The sequence below is a fragment of the Pezoporus occidentalis genome, unplaced genomic scaffold, assembly GCF_034315485.1.
Source record: "Pezoporus occidentalis ecotype Australia unplaced genomic scaffold, CSIRO_AGI_Poc_V1 ctg69, whole genome shotgun sequence".
In the NCBI taxonomy this organism is placed as follows: Eukaryota; Metazoa; Chordata; class Aves; order Psittaciformes; family Psittacidae; genus Pezoporus; species Pezoporus occidentalis.
The window spans coordinates 1,002,436-1,020,442 of record NW_026916041.1 but is presented as its reverse complement, the minus strand read 5'-3'; the positions used below and the strand labels follow the sequence as shown (position 1 = coordinate 1,020,442).

Sequence of the window (18,007 nt, the reverse complement as noted above, 5' to 3'; positions counted from 1 at the left end):
CCTGTTTCTTGTTTGTCTCTCCAGTTCCCCTGAATTGCTTAGATTGTGCTTACTCAAGCTTTTCATTATTTTTTTCACTCCACCTTTAAAAACTCCAGGCATGCTTCTGCTTTTGTGTCAGTGTCTCCTGAACAGAGTTCCCTTTGGAAACCCTTCCTACCCTTCTGCTACCTTGGTTTCAGGAGCCCAGGACATATTCTGCTGCTGTACCCAGAAGCGCAGCTTCTTTCCTAGCTTTCCCTGGAGGTCCCTCCTGGTCTACTTCCAACCTGCAGTTGTCAGTTTTGCCTGCATATCTCTTTTGATAGAAACTGTACATTTTTTCCTTATTGCCTCCAAAATGAAATTTTCTGACATTCTTTCTAAATTCCTTTTGATAGTTATATACAGTGATAGTCTGTATTTCCTTAACCTCAGGCACTATAGCATTAGGTTAACCTTTGTCTTTTCTAATACCTTTATAGTATCTGGTAGTTTCTTGTTTCATGCTATTTTGTACACTTTTCCCCTCCCTTTAGTATTTCTAAAAGCTGCCATGAGCAGTCTGCACTCCATCCCTGGCGGTGTTCAGGGCCATGTTGGACAGAGCCTAGGGTGGCATGGTTTAGTGTGAGGTGTCCCTGCCCATGGCAGCGGGTTGGAACTAAATGATCTTAAGGTCCTCTCCAATCCAAACCATTCTGTGATTCTATGACATATCATTGGTGCAATAGGTGAATGGCTTGCTAGGTGAGCTGTCTCACTGTTGCCCCCTTGCCTAGGCCCACGGTGTTCTTCATGGATATTCTCTGGATGTTTTCCTGTTTCATGAAGCACATATTGTTTTTAAATCTGAAATGCACTTTTTACACAACTGCCCCTCTCCAGACTCCAGTTAAGATCTCTTATTATTAGTTACTTTCAGCAGAAAGTGGAACCATCAAATCCTGGGTTTACTGAGACAGGTGCATGGCATTCTGCAGAGAAGTGCTTCTGTGCTTCTGTGAAGCTTCCTTGCCAGTTTCTGAAAATCAAACTGACAACATCAAACCAGTTGTATTTTTAAGGCACCACTCCCCAATAAGATTTTCATGTTGCCTCTGAATAGGCTTTTATTAACTGTGAAAGCCATTTGAATGAATAACACAAGTGTTAGCTGACAAGGAAATGTTCCTGACCAAATCTGAGAATGTCGCTTTTACAGGAGTACCATGACCTCTTTTTTCATCAAGAAGTCTGTTCAGTATTAGTCTGTGTTGTTCATTCATAATCTAAGTAGCTGAGATTGTTCTTAGGACACTCAGATTGAATGGGCACTAACAAGAAACTGAAACTTTGTGAAGTATTACTTGACATATCTTAAAATGTTGGATAATGTTCTCTGGTATTTAAATACAGGTGTGTATTGTAGATTTGCACACTCAGTGATGCTTCAGGGTGATTTGAGTGCACTGGAAATAGGTTTATAATCTGCTGTTACGGTGGTGCTTTTTCCCTGCAAGGTCCCGTTTTATCCTCTTTCAGCTCTGTAAGACCATAGTGTTGATACTGTCAGATATTTTTAGCTAAAATCTTTGTTTACTTCGTCGCTGTCTTACAGTTGTCTGAGCAACCTGCATATGCTGCGTCTTCTAGACCAACTGCCACTTAAATGTATTTTACCATAGGTGAACAGTAAGAGTGACTGAGCAAGCCAGTGGACAGATATTACAGGCAGTGCTTTCGCATAGGCACTAACAGCCAAGAGGAGAACTGGGGAAAAGAATGGGAAGAGAGGTTCAGGGAAGAGACTTTTTTCAGCAGTCCTTTGGGAAGAAGCAGGCCTCCATCAGCTTTAGTGGATTGATAAAGGAGAACTCCAGATCCTCTTGTCTTAGAGCCCCATCCAGTTCTTCTTCCTCTTCACTGAAGCCCACTCTCACCAACCCAGTATTCTCCATAGACTTCACCCACATTCTCCAAAGTTGCATTTTTCACCCTGTATCTCCTCCAGACCCCGCTCTCCTCTCAGTCTCTTTCTGGGATCCCAAACCATTAGTGCCCAGCCTTCCCCCATCTTTAGCAACTTTGCCATCTCTCCTGTTGGATTCACATGCAACTGAGAGTTCAGGCATCTGCTTAAGCTGTTCAGCACCTCCATTTTCTGTCTGTCTGCATATGCCAGCCCTGACATTAACATGGTTACTAGTACTGTCTGCCACTGGAATAGCTGTTTCAGCCACCTTACCCATCTTCTACATCCAGCTCTCCTAAGAGAATAATAAATCAAACATAAGGTGACAATAGAGTTTAAAGGCAAAGAAAGGACATGAACAGTACTCACCATCAGCACAGACGGGAACTTCAGAGTAGGATTAGAAGGCATGTCTACAAAAACCTGCTGACAGTATGGGAATTCTCCTGGTTTGCTGGAGTTTTTCCTGTGTGACAGCTTCTCCAAGCAGTACAAAGCTTGAGGGTTGAGCACTGAGGCTGGGCAGGTTTTTAAATTTATTGTCATTCTTCCCATAGGTACTGACGTTACCCAGACAGCAAGGGGCAGAAACAGTCTGATTTGAATTTTGGTGATAACCATGATTATCAAAACCTGCTATTTTTAATCACATATATATGTATAAAATCCTTTATTATATATGAGCCCTGCCAGGATGGCTAGTGCAAGGGGACTGGAATAGGATGAGTGAGAAGACTGAGAAGCACTGCAAGAAAAGAAGACAACTGAACTTAGTTGGTACTGGTGAAAGAAAAAACTGTGATGGGGTAAGAAACTGAAAGGAGAATGAGGTTGGCTGGGATGAGGATTGGTGAGGAGGCAGTAAGTAAGAGAGGACAAGAAAAAGTGTCTAACAGCTTTTCCTGGGGTAGAAAACTGGAAACAGCTTGGTAAGAGATCTGAGGCAGCCAGTGAGAGATCAGAGAAGTTATGATTAGGGAAATGGAGTAAGTGGAGGAAGAGAGTAAGATTGAGACTATGTGTGTTAAAACTTGAACGATATTGTCTAAGCTCTGTTTAAAATTTGGAGGGATGAAGGTTTATGACTGTGTGCATGAAAAGTATTTCACTGAGGCACAGTCCCAGCATGGGAAAGGGAAGGGTCAGGAGCTGCAATAGAGATCACTTATGGAAAGACGGACAGAAGAGTATAAGCTAGAGCATGCTTTACATGAATTTGATTGCTTTTTTTTCTATTTTTCTTACATCTTTTGAGCAGTTTGCCTAGCTTCTAGTGCATAAGCATGATGAAGGGCTATGAGGTTTTTAATTTTTCCAGTATAATGGCTAATTTTTTAATATATTTAAGTTTATAATCTTTATTTTTTAGCATTTTGTAATTACAAAGGAATTTTTTTAACCAAATAGTTCATTGCATAGTTTAAACAGCAGAAAAAATACAACAATTAGGACTAATGGCTCAGATTTCTTTTATTTTAGAGTCATGTTTCCTCTCAAGTTGAAGGATATGTTTTACGTTATGGACTGAGAAAGCAACTGGCATAAATTACTATATGATGACATAACTATACCTGATACAAGTTCTTAGATGGCAGGAGCCACCTATTGCAAGTTTCGTTTGTCAAAGCTTACCTTACCGTGCCACACAGAAAAGGTTATAGCATTCATCTTTGATGCGCTATGAAGTCATTTTAAAATATAGATTATTCTCTGGATTCCTTCTATAAAAAAGGGAGCAATCCTGTCCCAAAAGTCTTAGTGAATGAAAATTGATTCTTGCAAAGACTAGAACAAAAATTACAGCGAGATTTTTTTGGGTTGTTCTAGTAAATATTGGATACTTTGAGTTTAATTAATGGCAAGCAGGTTACTTTTTAGAAGTTTTTCACAACTGAGAAGTTCTGATCAGTCTAAATGTCCAGACTGAAACTTCCATGTTTCATTCTCTTACGTCTGTGCCACTGTTGGTCACCTGCCAGCAGTGGAAACACGGGGAACAGTGACAAGGTCCCTGAACTTGGGTCCCACAGAATAAATATGCCAGGGCTTCACCAGCATGTATGCTTGCTTTGTAAGCTCCAGTTGGCCAGGGTTATATTCAAGGCTTCAGGGTGTTTTTGACATCAGGATCTAGCTAATATCCTCAATCTCTTTCTGGTATTAATTTCACATTTCTGCTTTAGCAGTGGTCAGAGCAAAGTGGGGTTTGGCTTTAGTGCACAGAGCACCTGTTGGTTTTACGAGTGCTTGGACTAGGCTCTACTTATGCACTCTTGTTCGAAAACACAAAGTGACAATGACTGTTGTTTAAGCTGATGGTTTCACTTATGCTTACAGCATTCTGCTAAATGCTTCCAGGAATATGAGAGGCTTTTATCTAGCAGAGTATCTAGATCTCTGCTTGTATCTAGCAGAGTATATAGCCTTTTTCCTTATAAAAGGATGGCTTTGACACAAGGAGCAGAAATATTCTGAAAGATTATTAGGTGGGTGTCACAGATGGTAGATTTTCAGAACAAATAAGAGCATGTTTCTTGCTTAGTTCATGGAAAGAGGAAACCAAATTGAGCAGGAAACAAATACAGCTGAAGTGGCAATGGGTTGATGAGTCCCAAGAAGAAAGATTGCATTTTCTGGCAGAATATAACCAGCAACCTTGGAGCATTTTTTTGTGTTTGATTGTAGAGAACAGAAATGCTTTGAAAATCCTACTTTGAGCATCCATTCTTTATTTGACTGACAGGATGCAGTAGTAATAAATAATGGATGAATAAAATTTAAGCCAGAAGGGACCTTCAGGTCATCTCTCAGGACTTCACTGTATCACGAGACATGACATTTCGGCAGGTTATCCTGAACTGAACTAACACATCTGTTTTCACATCTCTTTAGCTGAATCCATCAGTGGCTGAAAAATCTCAGCGCTTGGAGTTTTTTTCCTAGTACTTCGTCAATATTATTGGCAAAATTGTGATTCTCATTTGCATCTGTTGGACTTCCCTTTCCTGCCCATTACATGCTTTTCCCACATAGATTTAAGCACCTTTTAATACCAGGATTTTCTTTCTGTAAAGGTCTGGACAACTCAATCTTTCTAATAACAGATCAAGATCTTTACAAGGTTATTCAGTTCTATGCATGTTCTTTGTCCTCTCTTTAATAGCCTTTAAAGAAATTTAGGCAATGGGATACTACACAGTCTCCTGGTATCTCTCCTACATGCCGTGTTCTGCTCTGTGCTGAATTTGTTACCTTTCTACTGCCACTTTCTGCCCTCTTGCTTGTACAAACAAAGGTAGGATTTGGATTTTTTTTTTCCCCAGCATTGCCTCAGAGCTCATACTGAGGGGTATGTGTGTTATGACTGCTTTATCAAGCTGCTGGAAGCAGGATCACCGTCCCCCCATCACTATATTTGCAGTGTGAACCTCTGCTGGAAAAACCTGCTTCAGCAAGTTGTAGATGGCTACACAGAACTAAGCGGCCTTCAACTTGACAACAGTCTGCTAATTTCATCCATGTTTCTTCTGAACAAGAATTTTATATATACTGGCAACCAGTTGCTGGGAAGTGGTGAGCTCCTTCCCTGTAGAGCATTAGAGGGTGACCTACACAAAATCATGTCAGTCTGTGCCAGGATAGCTCCTTAAGCCAGCTGTGTGGCCTTCCTTGGCTGAGAAAGTTGAGACCAATGTGGACTTCGGGAGTATCTGTGAATGCTTCAAGACATTTTTGAGAAAAAAAGATGAATTGTTCTGCACACAGCTTCGTTCCATCCCAGCTGCACTGCAGCTGCAGTTGGAGGTGGGCTTGCTTCTAGAGATATATCACAGTATCAGTACTACTGACGGGGAGCTACAGGGTGATTTTGAGTAAAATGGTGAACAAAATATGTGGAGAAAAAGTGATGGCCAAAATTATTTCATTACCTTTCTTACTGTGGTATTTTTTCTGAGGTTGATAATATGATGTCTTCCACATAATTAAAAAAAAAAACAACAAAAAAAAGTTAAGAATCTTGTAAACTGTTCTGTTCTGTACTCTGCTAAGGCACTGAAACAAAACATCTTGAATAATAGATCTGAAAAACATTCTGAAATTCTCACACTACAAAACTGAAAGACATCAAGACCTCTCATGGCATTCTCTGAGAGTACCATGGCTCAGCTCTAACCCTGTGTGTGGACTGGTTTATATTAATCTATGATGTATGGGAGATAATCCAGGAATTCCTATTATTGCAGTTTTTAAAAGCCATCACTAGAATGTGTTGGGAGATGTTAAAAAATAATGATGCAAAGTATATAAAAAAATTCAAATTAAATTCTCTAAATGACACCCTCTGTATAGGAATTAAAACCCAAGTTTAATAGTTGCCTTCCTACTCCATTCAGAAATGCATGTTTATGCAGGATGGGAGAGATGGCACAGAAGAGTCAACAGTGGGTGTGCGTGGTCGAGCCAGCCCTAGGTAGTTGATTCAGCTTTGCAGTGCAGAGGTTATCATTCCAAAATGGGGCAATGGAAACTGAAAACCAGTAGCAAAAGAGAGGGAATATAAGATAAAATATTCCATTTGTCTCAAAATATCAGTCCTGTGGGTTTATAGTATGGAATAAAGGGTATCTGTAAATGCATGTGTGGGAAATACTAGCCAAGACCTGGTGAGACTCCACCATTTCTGTAATTGCATTGTTATTTTTGTTGCATTGTTTCCAAGAATAGGTTTGTTGCTTTAAATTTTAAACTAATAACTTTAGTAGTTTTAATAGAAAAAGGACTGCTTGCTAATTTGTGATTACATGCAGTTTTAAATATTGGATAGTTTAACAAAATGCTTTAAAGTCTACGCCTAAAATTTAGAGTTTGAATAAAGTCCATACTGCCATGTAGTAATGAGGATGCTGCTTCTTCATGTGAAATTGCACACCTGCAAAACTACTGCCCCATTTTCTTGGTAGCAAATGGTATAATTAGGATCAAAACTCCACTTTTAGTTATATCCTCCTTATTTTTACACGCTTATTGCTTTCCAAGTTAACTCCCTTTGTAAACCTTTAGCTGTAACCTGAAATGACTTTTAAATTAAAAAAAGAACATTTCCCCTCCAGCATTCTTGAAAATTAGCAAGAGCTGAAATTCATCATTCCATGTCCTCCCGTCCAATTTTATTAGGTAAAAATATTGAGGGTGGGAGTGTTGTTTATTCATATAGTCTACAGGGATGTAGTAAATTTTAAAAATTGAAAGTTAGCAATCTTGATTGAAGAGTTTTGGGGTTTTCCTTTAATTTATCATGAATGTTTTCAGAGATTTAGAGCTTCAGTGCAAGAGTAAAAGGATTAGCATAGAGACCAAATTACAATAAAAGAGGTAGAGTCAGTCTGGAAGTAAATGCTGTGCTATTCATGTGTATTTAGCAAGGAGAAGACCTACTTTATGTAAGTTAAGACACAGTAGTTTGCATGCAGTTAAAATATCTTAGTTTTAATGCAATAAGAGGGCCTAAACTTTAATTTTTGTATTTGCTTTTAAAGTTTCTTTAAGCAGCATTAGCAAGGCTGTGCTGTATGCTTCCTCTGTGTTCTTGCATACTGTATTATATTGGTGATGCATGGTTGTGCAGATTTACGGTTCAGATAAGAAGGGGTTTCATCTTGCTTCTTTTCAAATTCTTTTCCATGACAGTCCAAAAATGGCAAAGAACACTGAAGTAACTTAAAGTCATGTTGTAGAAGCAGATGTTTGAGGAAAGACACACCTGCACGCAGTGCTTTGCCCACTCCAAAAGAGATGGAGAGAAGCCTGCAAGCATTCATTCAAGCTAGAGAAAGTTTTTTTGAGCCTATTGATCCTTGGCTGATGTTCAGGTGAAGGTTTCTGGTGGATGCTTCAGTTGGTGCTCTGTTGACACTGTCCTGACATGGGGTCATGGCTCAGCAACAGCAGCTGGTGGATTCCTACCTCTGGAGCTGGGTGTTAGGCAGAATCCTTCCATGCAAAACTGCTGTTCCCAAGGGGTTAAAATTGGTAGCTCTTTTAAATAGATTCTATAGAAGTGGAGAAAACTTTGGCTCTACTTGCAAAATAATTAAGTTCTGTATATAGACTATATAGGTAATTCCTATGTCTTCACTTATATATGCAACTAAACTTCCTTAGTCTACTTCAAACTGAATTTAATACTTCTACCTGGCAATAGGAAGTGGTAGGAGGAAAACGCATGCAACCCTGACAAACACAGTACTTGGTGGTTGGGTGAAGGTTAATGGTTCCTGATGATGGTCATGAGATAGGGTGATCTTGTATACCAGCATTATTCCTTAAAAATAAAGCAATTTCTTTTGCAGAATGGAGTAAATGGTTTCTTTCCTTTTTCACTGGTGTCCTGTGTCTCCAAGAACACTGTTCCTGAGAGTCATAAAATGCCTGCTTTGTTTCTGGGTCCTGTTTCAAGCTTCTGCTTTAACCGTAGGATAGTTTTATCTGGTTTAAGGATAAAGAACTTCATGGATAGAATATGCTTACTAAGCATAGAGCAACCTATCATTGCTTCTTGCTCTAAATGTGGTGGAGAGACCACCACTGCATATTGTCTTTGTTTCTACTTTTTCTGCATCTTCCACTTCTCATTTAATTCTAAAGTGTGTTGGCTGTAGGGAACATCTGTCACAAACCCTAATGTTTATATTCATACAAATTGGCAGTTGTGTCAGCTCCTTAAAATGATGTTCTTCAGGATCTCTTTGTAAGCAGATGTGCTGTGACTGAAAAACCTTCTTTAATAATGAAGTACAATTAAAGAATCGTTGGAATCTGTTGGAGTTGCTGAAGCAGCATTGAAAATTGGGGGGGGCGTATGAAAATTCAGTTGGTTGAATTTTGCATTACAAATATATGCTGAAGTTGTGTCTGGAAATATGAGCAAAGTCTTCATAATGCTAAAATGGGGGAGTTGCACTTAAGATTATTAATGCATTATTAAATTAGATGTATTAATCACGAGAAGTACAGTTTCTTCACATATTTTCTTCATGGATTTTCCTGGTTCTACATACCACTTTTAAAGGCTTGATTGGAAAATAAAGTTTCATCTGTTCACTTGCCAGACACCACTGTAGTCTAGCAACCACCCCAAAAAGGAACCACTGGATGATGGAAGCAGTATTTTGTATTTCAGTTACAAAGATGGAGCTCAATTGTCTCTCCCACACTGTGCTGTCAAACAGAGAGAGAATTTCTAATTGAATTTAAACCTTGTTCAGTTCAGTCTTTTGCAGAAAGTTTGTTGGACCCTGGAGCTGGTTTTCAAACGAGTCTCCTGCCTTAGGTAACCGGTGAGCTGTTTCGCTAGGAAGAAGGAGAGGAGAAAAAGGCAAAGGGATGGGTGGCCTTAAAATTTGTCACAGAACCACTAGGTTTAGTATTAAGTTCTATTAGGATAATAATGTGTCCATCTTGTAAAAATAGCACAGAATGTTGTAGTTCACAGGTATGAGTTCAGTGTCACTCAAGCATTAATAGTTTTATGTAGTCTTTTCAGTGTGGCTCTACTCTGTGTACAGTTTCCTTCATTTCTACACTATTTGCCCAGTGTTTTCAGTGCTTTTTGTCACTTGCTTTATCATTTAGCCCCTCTTTCATATCTTCCCAAGCATGCTTTTTTCTCATTATAGTGTGTCTGCTCCCTCTTTTCTGTTTCCACAGACCATTCTCTCTCTCAGATTTCCTTTTGTTCCTCTTATTTTACTTTCTCTCAAACTGTAACCTTTCTCTCTTTAAAAAAAATTGTCTTTTCTCATGCTTCATCCACTTCTCACTCTCATTGATAAAGGCAGAAAAGGCAGGTTATTTATACCAAAGGTGATATTCAGGATAATGATAACTTCATGGTTGGATGCCAGCAGCTGTCAGTAAGGTAAAGGTTTTGTTCATGCTAGATAATTTTCTGGACATTTCTCCCATATATCCAAATGACTAAAACCACAGATATCTTCAGTTAAGGTTCTTCAGTGAGCAACTTTCCTCTTCATCCCCCTTCTTATCTCAAAACATCCTGACTTCTCTGGGGTACTATCTATTTTCAATAAGCCGAACAAATCTGGGAAGATACTGCCTATTTTTAAGGTCTTATGCATTGTCTTTTAATTTTGTTTTACTCTTGTCTTACTCCTCTGAAATGTTGCACATTAGCTTCTGTGAATAGCTGTCATCTCTTGTGAAACTGTTCCATTTAAATGTAAATATTTCATAGAGAAAGGGGCAGAATTGATCCTCTCCAGCTATCCAAGTAACAATCAGACATAACCTGGTGTCTGTCTCTGGTAGCTGTGCCGTACTCTTCACTGCAACAGTAGTTACTTGCATTTTGGACAGATGAAGGGCTTCACTTTTATGTTTTTAATGTGGTATTTCCACTGTGTTGCTTCATGCAGATCATCACAGGATTCGTTAGGATGAATGTCAGTAGAAACCTTGCTGGGCAGAGCATCCAGTGTAGTTATTTGTTCAGAGTGGAGATATCAAAGGATCTTCTTTTGAAGTTTGTAACAACACCAAGTATATTACCCAGGATTAACCAAGAGCCACAAGAAATTCATGTAAGATAGAATTGACAGAAAATGGAGGAAAAAAAAGACAAGTGCAAGTCCAGGGTCTTTTTCTGTAAGATGTTTAATTCTCCAAAAGGATCTTGGTTTGATATGCAAGTTGAAACCTGGTTCAGTTTTGCTTCATACTAGCAATCAGTTGTCATTCAGTAAAGATTGTCTGCCCAAGCTGAAGGTGGAAATCTGGTGCAGCTAGACTTCTCTGATACATTTGCTCCAGCTGCTAACTGGAGGATGTTTCAAACTGTATCTTGCTTTTGCTCAAGGTGGCCAAGTTTGAGTCATCTTCCGCTCTTTATGCTTTGACTAGAAAAAAAAACCAAAAGTATGGCTTGAACTTTATAAAGAAGAATAATTCTCATTTTCATTGCTGGACTTTGATCAGTACATTATGAAGATTCCAGTATTTCAGAAATCCTCACTCATTTGGCAGGGCCATCTTGACACACATTTTTAAAACATGTTGAACAATTGCATCTTCTGACTTAAAAGGAAAAACAAAGAAAATGTAAAACAATAAAACTTGACCTCTTAGGCAGAATGGTTCATTACAGTAGTTGTTGGGTTTCTTTTTAATTATATGTAAGAAAAACTTGCAGATTATACCACTCTTTGGAGAAGGGGATAAGACAAGAAAAGCTTCCTTGCCTAAGGCCCAGAGTTGGAAATATAAACCATAGTTAGCTGGCATTATACTTTTTGATAATAGCAATGTCACCAGTGCTCTAATGATGACTTGTCCTCCCTTTTAATGGTATGTTGTCCTCCAAATAATTGTGTGCATGGTAGCAGATGATACAGTAAAATATTTTAATGGAAGAGACAATTTCCTGAATAATGAACTGCTTCTTTATAAGGCCTGCATTCTGTCAACGGGGTCTGGTGTTATCTGCTCTTCTATGGGCAGGATTGTACCAACAAGAGACTGGCTCTGTGATGTTACAGAGAGTGTCTCAGCAGTTTTAGTGCTGATGTATTGCAACCATTTTGGACTTCTGTTTCAGCACCTTGTTTTCTGTGGGGCTGCTACTTCAGTCTGCTGACAGGAGAACAGCCTTAGGAGATGCAAGACCGTAGCTTAACAAAACTTACCTTGTCTCCCCCCACTCTTTTCTTCACAGAAAATATCAGAGAGGAACCCGAGTACGCCTGAGACTGGTGGATCTTGAACTCACATCTAGGTTCTTGGGTGCAACAACTGACACCACCTTGCTGGAAGCTGACGCCGTGCTTTTAGGGGTTGTCGAAGGCAAGCAAACAAAATAAAAGCAGAGTAAATTTCATGTAAATAAATGCATTTGTGCTTTATATCAAATTGTACAGATGAAATGTTTACTCAGGAATTACATGAAAAGTTTCTGTCAGCTTGGGTATGTAAATAATGAGATCAATAAAAGACAATAAGCACATTGCACCTGATTCTTGCTCCTCCATATTTACTCACTTATCTTTTTAGCTCTTTGCCTTTAGATATGAATTAAGGTTAATTCAGGTAATATTCGTTGAATGTTTGCATATTCTTATATAAAGAATTCCAGAGTTCGTCTTTCCATCCCAAAGGGATGTTGATTGTACTCCCATGGAGGAAGTCCAAAGCTGCGATCATGGGGTTCCTTCAAGTACTGTGTTTCAAACATAACAACATCAGGGGTCCTGATTTCTGAATTGCAGTGCAGAATGCTTACTGCAGATATTGGGTTTAATCTCTGTTACAATACATTGTGCAATCTCCGTCTGCATGAAGAACTAGAGATTATTTTTTTGCTTTAATTGGAGCTTTCATTTGCAATGCATATTAATAAATTTTCTCTGGTTATTAATATAAAGAAAGTATTTCAATGTAGTAGGCTAAGTGTAGGTGTTAGGTTTCTGTAAATATATTTAAGATAAATATAATAGGTGTTTGAACACACAACCAAACAGTCACGCTATAGTGTTTCCCGTATCTTTTTGGAGCATTTGCCATCAGAGCATTTCTTTTGGTTTCTGGTATATCTGAATCTGAATTCTGCAGTCATTTGCCATCTGCTTAGTCTCTGGCAGTGTGCTGAGGTTAAGTGAAATTTGCTATTTATATCGCCAGATAACAAAAGAAAGCCTGTTTAATCACAGTATCACACAGTATGCTAGAGATTGGAAGGGACCTCAAAAGATCATCTAGTCCAATCCCCCTGCCGGAGCAGGAACACCTAGATAATGTTACACAGGAATGTGTCCAGGTGGGTTTGGAATGTCTCCAGGGAAGGAGACTCCACAACCTCCCTGGGAAGCCTGTTCCAGTGTTCCGTCACTCTCACTGAGAAGAAGTTTCTTCTCAAGTTTAAGTGGAACCTCTTGTGTTCCAGTTTGCACCCATTACCCCTTGTCCTATCATTGTTTGTCACTGAGTAGAGCCTGGCTCCATCCTTGTGACACTCCCCCTTTATATATTTATATACACTTATAAGGTCACCCCTCAGTCTCCTTTAAACTATAGAGACCCAGCTCTCTCAGTCTTTCCTCATAAGGGAGATGCTCCACTCCCTTAATCATCTTTGTTGCCCTGCGCTGGACTCTCTCCAGCAGGTCCCTGTCCTTCTTGAACTGAGGGGCCCAGAACTGGACACAATATTCCAGATGCGGTCTCACCAGCGCAGAGTAGAGGAGAAGGAGGACCTCTCTCGACCTATACTTTTCCAAATGTTGGAATGAGATTGGCTAAGGTTGGTCTGCAGTGACTGTCCAGTGACACTGTGTTTTTTGCTGTACATACTAATTCAGCAATGTGAACACCAGCTTAAGCATGTATTATTTGAATCCACCACAGCCTTTCTCCTGGAGCTGGCCACTTGAGCAGAGATGGGTACACTGAAAGGTGGTATAGCTCCTTCTGCCTGTCATTACTTGGGTATATTGGTATTTCAGTCATGTGAGGGAAGAAGGGATAAAGGGTCCCTAAACAATCAGGGTATCAGGGAGCCAGCTCCAGGCTGCCATAGCTCACATGCCCCTTTCCTGGCCTGCACCTGAGACATACTTGGATGAGATGGGATCAGAGCAGAAAATGGGAGCAATTCTGTTAGATTGCAGCTGGCCTATGGGTCAGATTGCCACCCAAACTGCAAGTCTTCATATGGCTCAACAAAATTAATTTAGAACAGGACACAAAATCTTTAATCTGTTTAGAGGTCTTTTCCAAAAACATTGTCATTTCTCTTTTAAAGTTTGTTGTCTTTTAGTTTTGATGGGACTTTGAGCAACCTGTGACCTAGTGGAAAGTGTCTCTGCTGTGGGTGTGGAACTGGATGATCTTTAAGGTCCTTTCCAACCCAAACCATTCTATGATTCTATGATTTTTTTTTTTTTTTTGTTAGAAAGCACATACAAAGAAGAGTGAAAGTAAAGCTTAAGTGACCTATGAAGAGCCCTGTGACACAGTGGTTTGATTCTTTCTTACTCCTCTACCCAAAAGAAAAACTTGACATAACAAAAGAAAGCTCCTTTCCTACCTTTGCAACACCAGTGCAGGCTATGGGGAGTTGCCAAAATGCATCTCATACATGATCTGTCAAGGAGAATATTTTTAATATATTTATTTGCCCAAAATACTAACAGGAATCACATGGAAGATACGCAATCATTCTGAAGGGAATGGGCATGTTTTAGCAGATCCTTTTACAGTTTTTCAAACTGAAGTTTGAAATCAGTAAGGAACCAAGCATGAGAGGAAATCAGCAGTGTGAGCTTGTTTCCTCTTTTGCTTTAATTTGCTCATTCATCTCAGGGATCTTAATTAGGGGAGTTTGAACATGAATTTCATTGGATGTTAGCCTCCAGGCAAAGAGTTATCCTTGCACTGGAGCAGGAAAGGAAGGCCTTTTTAAGAACTTGGAAGGAATTTAAAATATCAAAGAGAAATCCTGTCTGTTCAATGTAATTCATCCTACATGCTTGATCAACCTTAAATAAGAGTGATTTGGGAGGAAACGTGTGAACATTTTGGGGGCGGGCTAAGAGTTATTTCACAGTAGGGTGTCAGATAATGATTTTATCAGATCTTTCTCTGGATAACCATTAGAGAAGTGGCTTCTGGAGACTGTAGTCATTGCTATTTCAAATCCAGCTTAGTGTTTTATTTGGAAACCCAAAAGTTCACATAAACCCAGTCTTAAAAATTGTGTGGTTGAACCTTCAGTGGCTTTAGGCTGCTGCTGGCCTTTCTGGCCTTTGGAGAACTGGTATCCCCAAAGCTCATCTTTGGTGACCTTTAAGGCAGTTATTTATTGGACCTCTAAACTCATCAGACAAGAGCTGTCCCATGAAGGAATCTCTGATTGGGGTAGCCTGTGCCCATCACACATAGCCTCAATTCTGTATAACTCCCAAATGCAGAATTACAATGGCAGAGCAGTGAATTCTGAAATGTCTTTGTGGTGGGCTCTTAATGTACTTGTATACTAAGTATACTTGTAATAACTACATATGCCAAGAATATGTGCAGAATATATGTCTCTAATGCAAAGTAAGGAACCACCAATGCTCACTGCCGAGCAACCATGATGGCACAACTCCATGGCCCTGTGTCTATAAGACTGTTCTAATTTTTGGCACCGATCTTTAATCCAAGTAGACACTGATAATGTAAAGAGGTATTTCTAGGGCCATCCATACAGAAAAATTAACAAACGCAGACATTTTTCTGCTGGTTGCCACCTATCCCTAGGAGTTCCCTCCTTTGTGGCCACGTGCCTTTTTGCTCCTTCTCTTTGCATTTTTCCAGACACACACAGGGGTATGTACAACCCATTCTTGAACAATGCACAGTGAAGTCTCCTTGCCTGAATGGCCTTGCATGTGCCTTGGATTGGGCAGTTGCATGAATCCAACTTCTTGTTTGGAGGTCGTTCTTATTTCTATCCTCATATGTATGAGGATAGTTGTTTCTAGTGACAACAAGGAAGGGTAACACCACCCCAGCAGCTCCTGCAGCACTGTGCCCAGTCCACAGCACAGCACCACCTGGGATACTCTTAGGTAAAGCCTGATACGTGCATTACTAGTACTAACCAAATGAATGCTACTGATTCAACATACTGAGACTTTGTAGCTTTATGTGTAAATCCACAGTTTTGCTGCACATCCTGAGGCTGGTGTAAGCTGAGTTCTGCAGCTACTTTCATCTGACTGTCAAAAGCAGGAATATATCCATGTACCATGCTGTGTTTTCTTTTAAATTTTGGAATTTTGTCTTACTCTAAAGCGCTGACCAGATGAGCAAAGGCAAATACTAAAGTTATGTGGAGAATGCCCAAGGAACTTGTGGCTGCCCCATCCCTGGCAGTGCTCAAGGCCAGGTTGGATGGGACTCTGAGAAACCCGGTAAGTGGAAGATGTCCCTGTCCATGGCCGGGGGATTGGAACTAGATGAGCTTTAAGGGCCCTTCCAACACAAACCATTCTGTGATTTCTATGATTTAATCTCACACAATTAGTTTTTTGGATTATGCAGCTGAGAAGACAGTTGGCTTTGGCAGATCTCTTTGTTTCTTGATCTGTTTTTCAGAAGTTAGGGTGTTTTTTTTTTCCTATAAACAGTCTTTATTTTTGAGAGTGTTTAAGGTGTTTTTTTTCTCTGAAAATTTTCAGGTACCTGAAACAGGTCTCGGGTAACAAACCCCAATTCATTAGCAGGTACTCAGTTCTCCATCCTCTATCAGATACGGCTTTGCATGCTGCCCACATCTCTTAATAGACAAATTTCTCACTTAAATTTGGAGGAGGATGACAGATTCACTTCAAGTAGTTGTAATTCATGTTGAGCGTGGTGTAGAATTTTCACTTGGAGATGTAATGCCGAGTGCTCAGAGAACAGCATGAAACATCCTCAGCAGAGGAAGAAGGGCGTACTCCCCTCTCAGTTTTGCTGTCCCTGCTCCATTGAGTTCTCTATGTATGTGTGGGCGATACTGGGTGATTTGATGGTGAGTAGCTGTGGGCAGGTACAAATCTTCACTTCCACGCAAACAAGAAATGTTTCCATACATACTGCTAGAAGGACACTTACTTTTTCTAAGCCATAACTGACGAGCCCATTAACTTCACCCTACCCCACATCCACTTCTTACTCCACCCAAATATTATACTTGAATGTCCATAGTGCTTTCTGGTTTTACAGATGTGCTTATAAGCAAGGTTAGCTTTAATATAAGCAAGGTTAGCTTTAATAAAAACCTGAATTAAGGCAGGTTTGGGTCTTAGCTAAAGCAATACTTTACCTTTTGTGTTATTAAGGTCCTATTTGAAGGCTTTAATAAATATTCCTGAAACTCTACCTTTTATTTTCCAAACAGAGCATTAAAACACTTTATACATGCTTGGAAAGCAAAATAGCTTTATCATGATGTGGAGTTGGAAGAAAATTGAAAGTAGTCCAATGTTCTTTTGATGGCTGATGTGCAATAACAAGGCCTAGTAAATCCCCCTGGGTTTGTCTGTCCTTTCGTATTCCAGGCCTTTAGGTGCTGAGATGAGGAAAAAGGGAAATGCTGAAGAAATCAGACCTGCCTATTGACTTTGCTGTCAATAGCATCTTGCCACCAGAACTTTGGCACTGAGCTCATTTCTAAACAAAAGAATACTTCACATTTTACTTTTCTTCAGGTCATTCTGCAAAATTTGCGTTCCTCCTCATTTCTTAATACTGTCATGTTTATAAACCAGGCAAATTATTGTTCAGGCTTTTCTTCTGACAGCTTTAGTCCCTTATGCTTGGAAAGCTTTTCAAGTCTGTTTTGGCTACAGAGCATTTCTGCTAGATACAAGCCTGCACACTACATGTGTTTTCTAGCAAATTATGGATTCTGGGGAAGTGTTATCACATATGAAGGGTCTGGACTGCCCAAATGAGGCCATTACGTTGTCATCTGGCCATAACCCAAAATAAATATTATCCCTGGTATGACTGCATTAGACTAACACCAGTAAGTTCTTAAATGCTCTGTAAGTGTTCTTGTTTCCTTCTGGGTTGTGTCTTGTTCAATCAGAGTTAAGCTGGCTGATGCACTCTCTCTACATAGTGGCTGTACCAAGGGAATCAGCCATGTGTTAACACTGCAGCCTGCCTGCAGCAGGCTGGGTGGCAAGTGCAGCCAAGAGTAATGCTTCCCAAATGGGTTAATCCATCCAAGGCACCCTTTGGGGCAGATGCTGTAGTCACTCTGGAGTTTTGGGTTTGCTTCTGAAAGTGGCAGCATGTTTAGATTATTTTTAAAAGTTGACATTTAAAGTAGTGGAAAGGTCTTTTTTCTCCTGTCTTTAGGAGAAATCAAAGAATTACTGAAATAATCAGCTCTTTTATTAACTGCCTTTCACATAACAGTAGCTCAGCTGATGTAATCTTTGCTTGTCTGTCTTCTCAGCCCCAGACCTGGTTGGTGTTTAAAAGACATGACACATAGGGGAACTTGTGTTATTTCAGTCTCAGTCC

The 18,007-nt window shown here is 39.8% G+C and overlaps 1 protein-coding gene across 1 annotated transcript in view; it reads left to right on the top strand.

Annotated features, from left to right (window-relative positions):
* Positions 1-11,961, top strand: part of MRPS28 (mitochondrial ribosomal protein S28) — a 78,939-nt gene extending 66,978 nt beyond the window's left edge. Inside the window, exon 3 of the mRNA XM_062641579.1 lies at positions 11,664-11,961. Coding sequence (XP_062497563.1) covers positions 11,664-11,808 — 145 coding nt within the window. The 3' untranslated portion in view covers positions 11,809-11,961. The remainder of the gene's footprint in view (positions 1-11,663) is intronic.
* The last annotated feature ends 6,046 nt before the right edge of the window (positions 11,962-18,007 follow it).